At 43.2% G+C, this 12076-nt stretch overlaps 1 protein-coding gene across 15 annotated transcripts in view; it reads left to right on the top strand.

The window, feature by feature from the left end:
* The window catches only part of CLASP1 (cytoplasmic linker associated protein 1), a 273403-nt gene that overhangs the window by 169372 nt on the left and 91955 nt on the right, over window positions 1-12076 (top strand). For 8 of the 15 annotated variants that reach the window (XM_070769114.1, XM_070769125.1, XM_070769192.1 and 5 more), the window contains exons 15-19: window positions 1747-1806; window positions 3410-3487; window positions 5059-5226; window positions 5845-5894; window positions 6590-6760. In XM_070769114.1, coding sequence (XP_070625215.1) covers window positions 1747-1806; window positions 3410-3487; window positions 5059-5226; window positions 5845-5894; window positions 6590-6760 — 527 coding nt within the window. Of the gene's footprint in view, window positions 1-1746; window positions 1807-3409; window positions 3488-5058; window positions 5227-5844; window positions 5895-6589; window positions 6761-8348; window positions 8397-12076 lie in introns of all 15 variants that reach the window. The other 7 variants (XM_070769105.1, XM_070769110.1, XM_070769196.1 and 4 more) reach the window with 1 other exon arrangement.

The raw sequence follows: 12076 nt of genomic DNA, 5'->3' as shown, positions 1-12076 counted from the left end.
TTATAAAATAAATGAAACCAGCCTTATTAAAACAAACAAACTAGCTGATACATTTCCAAGGAGCCTCATAGACAAGTTAAAAAAAACGGAGTTGCTTTTTGAATGATGAGTAGTAGTTGGTGAAGAAAAGAGACAAGATCTAACCAGATGTGCTTAAGTAATGCAGTATTTAAATAATGACAGTGTTGATGTACTTCTCTATATGATTTTAGTCTAAAAACTTGAAAACAAAGCCTAATTTACAGGGGATGCATGCATGCTAAGTCGCGTCAGTCGTGTCCAACTCTTTGCAACCCTATGGACCATGGCTTGCCAGTCTTCTCTGTCCATGGGATTTTCCAGGCAAGAATACTAGACTGGGTGGCTCTGTCCTCCTTCAGGGGATCTTCTGACCCAGGGATTGAACCCGCATCTCTTATGCCTCCTGCATTGGCAGGCAGGTTCTTTACCACTAGCACCACCTGGGAAGCCCTTACAGTGGATATTCTTGATTAAATAGATTGTTTTGAAACTCATTGAAGACAAGAATTAGCACTAAAGATGCATGTATCCACTAAGAAATAAGTATTAATAAATATGAGCATATATACACACACATTAAAGGGAAGAAAAATCTATACCAGGAAATGACATGGGACAAAGGGCAAAGGTAGTGTGACCATGGCCTGGGTGAGGGTGGGGACAGTGATGCTGAGAAAGGGGTGTGAGCAGAGGTCAGCATCTTTCCTGGAGAAAGTCTATTCACAACCCCCACCCCCACTGTTAGCAGCCCTGGGGCTGAGCTGAGTGACTCCCTAGAGCTCTCCCAGAGCCCTTGTGCTCCAGGCATATAGCAGCTGTTTTTGTCTGTCCTGCTCACTGGATTGTGTCTCAGTTAACATTGTGTGTCCAGCATCTAGCATAGGGTAAGGGTTTATTAAAGATATATAGAGTGAGTAATTGTATGCATTATGAGATTTTTGAATTGGGAAGATCATGGGAAAGAAAGTTTGATCATTAAGAGAAAGATTGCCTTCTGATTGGTTTCCTTGAATGGGTTCCTTAAGTCTAATAATATTTATTCCTACAAAGAATTATTCTGGAATTTAGAAAAAGGAAATGATGAAGACGTAGGCTCTGAAGTGGTGGTATAACCCTAGGGAGATTAGTCCAACGTTGTTTTTTTGTGTGTACACTCAGGCCAAGAAAGAGCACAGAAGTGGAAAGGTTTGAAAAGAAAGAATCTTGAGATTGAAGAGAGGAAACTGGCCAAGTAGCTAGAGAAAAACCTGTTTTAAATACTTGGCAGGAAAATTTGGTAAACACTTTGTTTTCCAGGAAATTTTTAACTTTCTTTGTAGAAGGCATTCTATGAAATTAATGCAAAGACTAATTCCCAGATATTGTAATGTATGTTGATCTTTTGTGCCCGTGTAGCTCTATTTGAGGTAGAATAAAAAAGCACACGGCAGTGACACACCTGTTCAGTAGCATTGCTCTGAAGCTCAAGTTTCTGATCTGAAGGGAACTCTTATATCCTGTCTCTGTATCCTTGTGATTATTTTTTTTTTGACCACCATAGGTGCTTAATTATGTTGATTTGCTTTGGTTTTCAGTCAATTTTGATTCCATTTTTATGTTCCATTTTTTTGAATCATGAAAATTATAAGAAATTTGCTGATTATAAAAAGGAGTCTTGGGTCACTTAAGGAAAAAGCTGTTTTCATAAACAGACAAATGACATATTTTTCTTTTCACAATTTTCAGACGCTGCTTTGAATTTTTAGATCTACTTTTACAAGAATGGCAGACACATTCATTGGAACGGTAAACATCTGATTTGCTGGTTTTCCCTCTGAATTGAATCTTGAGTTTAATGTCTCAGCTAGTGATCCAGCCCACTCTCTATAAGAAGTGAAGGAATCAGTGCATTTATTCACATGGTTGCTGATGGTGTTTCTCCTGATGTGAGGCACATACCACTGGCAGAGGCTATTAGTGAGTTCCTTTGACTGTCATGTTAGCCTGGGCATGTGGACAGGGTGTCCTGGGACATTGCACAGCCAGGACTCACTGTGCTAACTCTGATCATCCTGCCCCCTGACATCCTGTCAGTCCCAACCAGGTAAATGTTTATAGCTGCTCTTAGTAGGTGAAGGGTAACTTGAAAATCCTTACAGGGATTTTACTCATTTGAAAGGTTTTCTTTTTGATCCGTTTGTATCAGAAAGTCAGCAGTTTTCTCTTTATTCAGGCTGGTGTGTGTTAAGTTTCACATCCTCATGATAAAATGTAGGATTACCCCAGAATTCATAAAGAAGCTTGTCTGTATTTTGACAAGCCATTTTTAGTTCCTATCAATTTTATGTGCCTGTTATTTTTTCTGAGTTAAGTTTGGAGATGACAGACAATGATACTGTGCCACTCAGTCTTTAATGGTGTGTTGCATAGTCGTGAAGAACTTTACAGCATCTTAGACATGTTATGAGTAGTGGACTTGAACATGTAGAGCCCCCCTGGAGTCCAGTTCAGCCCTGCAGGCCTCACTTTGGATCTAGAAGGTAGTCACACTTTTAAAAAGCATTTTGTTGTTCTTTTATCTCTTGGGTATTATACCCTCTTGATCTGGTGATAGTATTGGGATTTAGAGGGGAAGATGGAATGAGGGATTGAACGTGGGGACAGGTGAGCAAGACAGAAAACGATGATTCACTCAGCTGTGGCTTCCAGTGTTTACTCACTTCATGGCTTAGCTTTGGCACTAGGCAGGTTCTCGCCAGGTATTTACTGAAAGCGTGACGGGATGAGGCAGAGAGTCTGATGCTGGTGAAATGGGTACCTACTGTTTGTCCTGTGAGAATATTCAGTTATTGGTCTTTTTCTTCAAACTGTTCAGTATTCAATGAGAGAATTTTAATGCTATCTTCTTAGAGTAGAATCTAACTGAAAAGAACACCTGTATATAAAATGTTTACATCATTTCATAAAATAGTTCATGTCATATAGTGGAAAAACATTCTTTAATTATAGAGACGTGATGCAGAAATCCTTTTCAGTGTTAAGATTATTATTATCTCATTATAATTCCCATAGAAACCTATGGAAAAGTAGAGTTTTTCCCATGGAAAAGTAGAATTTTTTTTGTTTGTTTGTTTGAATTCATAAAAATTGAGCTAAGTAAGTGTGGCCTGAAAAATACCAGTCATTACTAAAAGAAAAGAATCCCAGGAGGGTCTGTTCATGGGGAACGGGATGGGACAGAATCAGAAGTTAATTAGCAAATGTGCTGGTTTTCTAGGCTGCACGTTTGTCAACTCTGTGGGCCAAAGGTTCTACCTTCTTGTTGCCATTTTGAAGTTATTTCTCACACCTGTTTTTATCTGCGTAACACTGTATTAATGATGTACTGCTTTCATTTCTAACTATACAGACACATATCAGTATTAGCTGAAACGATAAAGAAGGGAATACATGATGCTGATTCAGAAGCAAGGATAGAAGCCAGAAAGTAAGTGTCTGTTGAACACCACTTTCTTAAGTCATTGCTTTTCTATTTCAGGTTCACTGTCCAGATTGCCTTATAAAAGTTCATTAAGTCACACGAACATGGCTTGCTAATCATGACTTTGTTAAGTGACCCAAAAGACCATTTCACAATACTTCTCTAATTTTTTGTTTCAGAGGTTGTGGAGTGCCCAGGCCTGAGAGCCTGATTGGTACTATTTGAACATAAATGGGACTGACGTAGACAGCCGAAAAAGCTCATTTTTTAATTTATGAGACATTATCACATGAGCCAGAAAAGCACTTGCCTGCATGTCCCATGTCTTCTCTTACTCACCCAGCTCTGTTAGTCCCCAGTGGCTTGTTGATTTACTGTGAAAACTCCCCATCACGGGGATTCTTAGCCAGGGACTACATCTCTGCCAGGGTCAGGTGGGCGCCTGGAAAGTGGATAAGGGTGGCTCAGACTGACTGCAGTCCACAGCTCACTGTCCTGCTCATGTTTGGAGTCATCTTACCACTAGGACTGGCTGTGATGCAGCCAGGAGGGTGTGGCCCCCACATCCCACGCCTTTCTGGGAGTCATCGTGCCATCCTGACTGTAAATAGCAGTTTTAAGTTTGATGCTCAGATGTCTTCTCTCAGACAGCACAAAGATGCATACTTCCTCTATTGCTTTGGGGCTATTTTTCTCTGTGCTTTTGTGGCTGGCTAGCTCTTCTATTTTTTTTTTTTTTTTGACTGTGCTGCACAGCTTGGGAGATCTTAGTTCCCCAACAGGGGACTGAACATGTGCCCCTCTTGCAGTGGAAGCCCTAGTCCTAACACTGGGCCACCAGGAAAGTCCCTGGCTCTTGTGATAACACACATTCCACCAGTGCTTACCTCTTGGAGCACTATGGATTATTCAGCTGCATATACCTACCTGACCTGGCTCTCAACTGCTCTTTGCTCTCAGTTAAGGTCTGATTCCCTGGTTCTGAGTGTGTGGAGGGCCTCATTCTTCACCCTGAAGCACAACCTCATTTGGGGAAGTTCCTACCCGAATAAGTGACTTAATTAGGAATGGATTTGTTAATGATTTACTTATGCTCTTTTTGTCCTTATTTTATATTTCGTGCCCCCCCCCATTTTTTTCTAGTTTTTTAATCATAACACAGTATACCTTTCAGATGGTTGTGAGCATCATCCTGTTTTTCTTTTTTATATGTTAACCTAAAGCCGTTTTAAATACTTTGAGCCAGGGAGTGCCACATGCATTTTGCTTCCATGAACCAGTCCCCTCACATTCTAGGTGTAATTCTAGATGTTTTAGCTCTGTCTTCCCTAGTCTTCCCAGTCTTGCAGGTTGGACTCTTTGATTTCTATGTTCTTAATGAGACTGAGAGTCAGACAGATGGAAGAACTTGCCTAGAGTCACAGAGCCAGTAGGTCGCGGGTGAGGAGTCAGAGCAGTGCTCCTCGATTCACTCGCTCCCTTACGCCGCTGCGGCTGCTGCTCACCGGAGCTGAGGTCAGTCCCTGACGGTGTCCTGTGTGACCTGCTGCCCGTGACAGGAAGCCTGTGTTTTCCAGGTGTTACTGGGGTTTCCACAGTCACTTCAGCAGGGAAGCAGAGCACCTGTACCACACGCTGGAGTCCTCCTACCAGAAGGCCCTGCAGACCCACCTAAAGAGCTCGGACAGCGTGGTGTCACTGCCACAGTCGGACCGCTCATCCTCCAGCTCCCAGGAGAGTCTCAAGTAAGTGCTCCTGCTATGCTCTTCATCTGTGTGGGGTTTACAATGAAAATTTTGCTGCCTGAGCACGTGGACGAGCACCTCGTCCTCTTGAATGTGTATGTGCCTGTTATCATTTCCCCCTTAATTCAGATGGAGCCTAGTACTGGGGAAGATGCTGTGGGGCATCGTAAGAAACAGGTGGCCTGGTCCGTGGTCCTTGGTCCCTGATCCCTGCCACAGGTGGTTTGTAGTGAAATATGCATGTCAGTCCTGGCACAGTTTTGGAGCAATACAAGCACAAGCAAATCGGGCCAAGTACCTTCTAGGAGAGTGTAAGCATTAACTTGGAGACAGCTTTGGAAGGGAGGGCATTCAGACTCTGGGGCTGAATATACTACTATCTTCATTCTTTATTTCTATTTTCTAAGACTTCTTGCCATGTGTTTGAAAGGTAGTCCGAAGTACAGTACTGAAGCTTTTCTGAAATTGTGATTTTTTAAGATTGTGGTCCAGATTACCCGTAGAATTCTGAGAAGTCTGAAATAATTCTTTGTGATCGTAATTTCCTATTGTATATTTTACCTGTATTAATGCAGATACAGTGCACTTTTGATAATAGATGTGTTCCTTTATTTTCAGTCGGCCGCTCTCTGCCAAAAGAAGTCCTACTGGCAGTACCACCTCCAGAGGTAAGGTGGGCACCACGGGGAAGGCTTCGGTGTCTGGGCCTGGGGTGGGCTGTGCAGTGGCTGGAAGCCAGCTACTGCTCCCAGGTCTGCAGAAGGTCTGCCCTGTTTTGTGCTCCCACGTTCCCAGCAGAGCAAGGATGGCTTGTCAGAGTGACTCAGGCAGGCAGACCTGTCCTTCTCACCCTCCCTAACCCCTGTACTTGGTGCTGTCATGGGGCGTGTGTGTGTGTGTGTGTGTATGTGTGTGTTTGATGCTTTTGTGCTCTGAGCACTGGCTGGGATGCTCCAAGCACCCAGGACCTGGCAGCTTTGGGGAGTGGGGAGGGGGATGTTCCCTGAAATGGGGGTGGGGGGTGGTTTGTGCCCGGGGGGTGGGAGGGCGCCTTCATACCACCTTAGGAGGACATTGGCCAGATGCAAATGAGTTTTCATTGTTTGATTACTCTTCTGGATCACAACTGTGGTCCATTTCTGTGGGATCTATGGTTTTGCTTATGAAGGTGTATGGAGTTATGGTCACTTGTCGTTCCCTTCAGCACCAGCTAAGCTCTGTCGAGTGACCAGGAGCTACTGTTGGACAGTGCTCTGTGCTCCAGCCTTTGTGAAAACCTGATGTTTGTTTTCAGGGGACGCGGTGCTTGAAGGTCTAGCGCAGCCCTTACTGTCCTTGCTAAAGCTCACTCCTCCCCCTGCAGCTTCCACGGTCAGCACCAAGTCTGCATCCACCGCGGGGTCCCTGCAGCGGTCTCGAAGCGACATCGATGTGAATGCAGCTGCCAGCGCCAAATCCAAGATCTCCTCGGCTGCCGGCACAGCACCCTTCAGCTCGGCGGCGGCCTTACCTCCGGGCTCGTATGCGTCCTTAGGTAACCAGACCTCTGAGACCCTTCCCTCCAGGTCTGCCATTCGAGATGACACTTAACCTCAGATTAGATTGATTTACAGAGCAAATGACCAGAAACTGTAAGTGAGGCAGGTCTCGCGGTTGCAGGGCTAATGTTTCAGAGTTAAGTGACCCTGTGTGCTGACTGCTGGTTTACAGCCACCCTTGGGTGAGTGTCCTCTCTGCTGGGGCATCAGTGGTGCGTCCCCCCTGTGTCATGTGCCCCTTCCAGCATCCCAGCCTCCTCCCTTGTGGCCAGAGCTGGGTTTCCTCCCCTCCTGTCCTGGGGTGGGGTGCAGAGCTTGACTGTTCAGTGAGGCTTTGCCTGGAGTGGGCACAGGGAGGGGGTAACAAGGGGCTCCAAAGGAGTGGGAGGACTTTCTGACCAGCATAATGTATCACACAAAAGGGTGTTGTCTGTCCCCCTGTGTCACCTTGGGAGAAGCATGCACAGACTCTAAGGATATATCACAAAAGATTTAAAAACTTACTTTCAAAAGAATTAGTGTCTGATAGCATGGTAGACTGAATACCTGTTGTAAGGCTTATAGTTTATTTCAGTTTATTTTTGTTAAAGCAGAGTTGTTCAAAGCCAAAGTCTAGAGACTTAGCATGATTCATTTTATTTGGGATTTTAAGGAAGTGAATGTGATTTAAACTTCATGAAACATCGAGACTTACTGCTCTTGTGGTTTACAAACTAACCCCAAAGTCAGTTCCACAACTGACATCTAAGATCATGGGAGCAGAGTGAGAGAATACCAAGCAAATTAGTGGGCCTGACGGGCACTTAGTGACCTTGACCAAGCCAAGCAGCTTTGAATCTATTTCCTCCACCCATAAATTAGTTAGGGCTATTAAATAATAGCCACCTGTTAACACATGTGGTAGGGACAAATGAAATTATATAGAAGTCTTTTGTAAACTATTATCCTATAAGATGAAGGAAACTGTGGCTGTGAGAGGAATGTTATTAATTTAAAAGGTAAGGTTTATAGTGTGGAATGTTGTTAAATCAGTCTTGTCTTCTCTACAGAAGTATCTTACTGAGACTGGGAACATATCCAATAAGAGCTCTCCTTTTATGTTGTTTATTTAACTGTTACACCATCACGTAGTGTGTTTAGGCTCTTGTGTTGATGTGTGATCACTGAGCAAGACAGAAGTCAGAAGTCTGTCCTCTGTGAAGGCTTTCTGTTCATTTTAGTTCTGTTTGATCCACCTTGAGGATCTATAGTTAGTATTTGCTTCATTGTTTGAAAACAGTAGTCCTTGTTTTTCTGTGCATATTAAAGCTGTTTTAACTTGGACCCTGTGGGCTCCACTTGGAGCTTGTAAAAGCTCTCGGGTCTTCCAGATGATGAGACTGGAGTATTCCCCACTCTCCATCACCTGAGAGCTTGACCTCAGTTTTCCTGATGTCCAGATCCATAAAAACCAAGCAAAATCAGCCCCGCAGTATAACACAGTCCTTCTGAGAAGCTGTTACAGGTCCTACTGAGGTGGACACACCACGTCTGTGCAGGAAGGAGTATAGTGTTAAAGCTGATGATCCTTTTCCCAACTTCTAGAGTCCAAACACATGAGGGGAGACACGGAGCCCCTAGGCCTCGACTCAGGTACCGAGCTGGACCGTGTGGCTGGGCTGGGTGCTGCTATGCCAGCTTCTGGGGCTGCTGACTCACTGCCTCTGCCCTCTGGGTGTCCGTAGTTCCCCCCGTTTTTCTGCTAGTACAATACTTTGTTCCAAGAAAAAGGGACTCTCAGAGGATGAAAGAAAATGAAACTGAAAGTTGCTCAGTTGTGTCCGACTCTTTGCCATCCCATGGACTACACAGTCCATGGAATTCTCCAGGCCAGAATACTGGAGTGGGTAGCCTTTCCCTTCTTCAGGGGATTTTCCCAACCCTGGATCGAACCCAGGTCTCCCGCATTGCAGGTGGATTTTTTACCACCAGGGAAGCCCAAGGAGGATGAGGTTGGCCAAATCAAAAACACAGTCCATCAGCCAAGGCCTGACCCTGGGTTGTCCTTTCGTGTGGTGTTTTCTGAAGGCAAAAAGTACATTCTCCTAAGCTGATTTCAATAGACACTTACTTGCTTCAGACTGTGCTTTGCTGTTGAACTTGTTTCCCTTTTAATTTTATTTTAAATTGTACTTTTGCTTTTTTGGTAGCTAATAATAACATTCTGCTTTTTAATTTTTTTGATGTTACTAACTGTTCCCTGTTATCCCTTCCCTTGTTTTTTTAATTTGCTTAAAGATGGTACTGCCACTAAAGCGGAGGGTAAGCGGTTTGTCTCTGTGAAGAGGTGTGTCCCCACGAGTGTTGCCTGGTGCCCTCGCCCTCCCTGGGGTCCCTGCATGACACGTTGCACGCGTTTCCCTCCACTCTTCCTCCGCCTGTCTCCACCGGGTCTTGCCTTCCCTTTACCTGAACGCTCCCCTCCTTTCTTGTTCAGTCGTTGTGTTTGTGGATTTGGGCTCCAGTGTGCTATCCATAGCGTGTCACTCTGAGCCCACACTGGGAGGAGCATCCCTGTGAACCTCGTAGGTGACTCATCTCAGGTTTTGTCACTCCTGAAGCACCACCTCCACTTGATTCCTCCTCTTCACTTTGTGCTTTTGTGGGCCTTTCAGGATTGACCTTTCCTCTTGTAAACATAAGTTTCAGTGTCAATTGGCAATGCAGGTTAAAGGCTGGTAAAGGTTTTTTAGCAGGTAATTTCTAGACGCTAAAAAAAAAAATTGTTTTCTCTCCCTTGAAGCTACTGAATTATATGATACTGTTTCTGTTTGTCCCACTGATGCCAGCCCCATTCGTTCATTTACTCTCATTCATCCACTCATCAACCTGGGTTAAATGCCTTCTCTGTGCTCTGTTCTCTGGGACACACAGGAATATAACTGGTGGAAGAAATACACATCCCCACATCCACTTTGTTTTCTCTTTGTGTTGATCTCAAGAGGCTCTTTCTGATGTTTGATTCTTTTGAATTTTAGACGGAGCTCTTCCTTTCAGTACAGTTCTTTGATTAGCACATGATAGACATGATCAGTTTTGCAAAGTCTCTAGATAGTAAGCATGATGTTTCAGATAATTGAAATATAGAGTTATCTCATTTGCGTAAGGTAATGGCTTAGATTCAGCAACCCTCAGGATAGTGATTTAACAATTAGGAACTGCTAGATTAAGTTCCTGTGTTACATTTAGCCCCTCTAAAGGCCAGCCAGCAGAGTAGACTGGGTTTTATCTCGAGATGTGCAGCTCACAGTGCTTTTAATTCATATACTACTTTCTAAGAAATTCACAAAGGAAAAATTCAAATGAAATTTTTAAAAGACATGTAGTCTCAAGATCAGTGTTCTTTAATTTTATCTCATCATAAAAATCTAGAATCTTGCTTACAAGAACAGAGTCCTAGGTGCTGCCCCTTGAAAATTCTGATTAAGTTTGGAACAAACAAGGAACCTGAATTTTCAACAAGCTCCACTGACGGTTCTTAGAGTTGGATAAGCTTTTGAAATGAGAAGTTTCCAAAATGAAAAATGGACAAAAGGCCTGTGTCGTGCTAAGCCCGCCATTGTGATAGAAGACTGAGGCTAGGTGTGGTTTTCTTCCAGTTTTTAGTTGAAACAAGTCATTTTATATTTCTTTTTCTCCAAGAAAGAATCTTAAGTATTTCCTCAGGCTAGATGAACAGGGAATAGAGTAGGATACAATAATAATGCAGGTGAGACGGAAAGTTAGAGACATGATGTGGGAATTTCCACATTTTTTTGCAGAGTGCCCTGGTTGATTTCATATATCTGTACCAGAGATTGGAAGTCAGCCTGTTATTCCACCCAGCAGTGGAGATTTTACACTTTTTTTTTTTCCTTCAGTTTTCTTTTACCTGTCTTTTACCTTTAGCTTTCTTTTACCTGTTCAGGGTAAGGTCAGAGGGTTGCTTGCTCAGTTATTGTGCTGGAAGCTGAGGACAAGAAGTCTCTTTCTGGTTCTCCTTCTGGTAGGAAAGTGGAGGATGATCTGTGGGCCCTTAATCATACAGAATTCAGAATTAGCCAGAATCCCATGTGGGTCGGCTTTGGTTCCAGGGCCATCCAGACTGTCACAGCGCTGGCGGGTCAGAACCTCCAGCCTTGTGTGATGATGAGATGGAAAATAGAGGCCTTGGGAGCCCTTTCAACTGTCATTTCTTTCTGTTTCACCTGTGAAATTTAGCAGGCTGCTTAGAAAAGCTCCATAACAGCGAACACCACTTAGCATCTTGTCAAGTTTCCTGTCTGAATTTTTAGGATCATTTTGAGTCTTTTGAAAATTTGTTAATATGTGCGTTGACTACCTGTTACGGTAGCTCTTAGGACAAGCACTAGATACTTGCGTCAGGAGGCAGAAATTTAAATCGGTAGTTGGAAGCTCTGAATTCAAAATTCAGACAATACATTTGAAGCCTGGTGACTCCCTTGTTACAGTGATTGAGAAAAATAAATATTCTCTGGAGGTTCCTTATCGCACACATGAAGTAGCTATCCTGACATTTACGACTAATCAGAAAAATGTTTTTTGCGAAGAACTCAAAGCTCAACTTTTGAACAAAAATTTATTTCCAGGTCATCTTTCAGTGTGTTATGTTCAGTGACTTGGAGGATTTGGAAGAAGAAAACATTGATATTATCTGTTTTGCCATTTGTGAGAGAGTTTGTAATCAATCACCACTGACCCTTGAACAGCATGGGTTTGTAGCGTGTGGGCCCACTTGTAGGCGGCTTGTTTTCAGTAAGCATGCAGTCCTGCACGGTCTGCACTCAGTTGCTCTGGGATATGGAGGCAGCTGTGGGACTTGAGCATCTGTGCACTAGCACATCCCAGCAGGCCCTGGAACAGTCCCCGCAGGCACAGAGGCCCCTGCAGATACTCAGCTTGTGAAGAAAATGAATGATTCTTATCTTATCGCTTGCTTTTTTTTTTTTTTAATTTAACTGCTGGGTTCAGGAAAAGTATTATTCATATTTTTTTCCAAAATAATTTAAAATGAAGTTAAAGTACTTAAAAAATAACTTCAGTGACCTGTGGATACTGATGACTTAATTGATGGTTTCAGAGAATAAGTTATCATATGTTATTAAATGGTCAATGGCCATGCTTAACTATTGGTGATTTTCATTAAGATTACATGATTAAAAAAAGACTCTGCAACCTTGTCTGCTCTTTAGGAAAAGAAACTTAGATTTTGGTTCCATTTTACTGGGAAATAAAACGTTTGGTATTGCTGTATATTTATCCAAGCAATTTTA

This window comes from Bos indicus, chromosome 2 (genome assembly GCF_029378745.1).
Source record: "Bos indicus isolate NIAB-ARS_2022 breed Sahiwal x Tharparkar chromosome 2, NIAB-ARS_B.indTharparkar_mat_pri_1.0, whole genome shotgun sequence".
Taxonomy (NCBI): domain Eukaryota; kingdom Metazoa; phylum Chordata; class Mammalia; order Artiodactyla; family Bovidae; genus Bos; species Bos indicus.
This window is presented reverse-complemented; position numbering and strand designations above follow the sequence as displayed.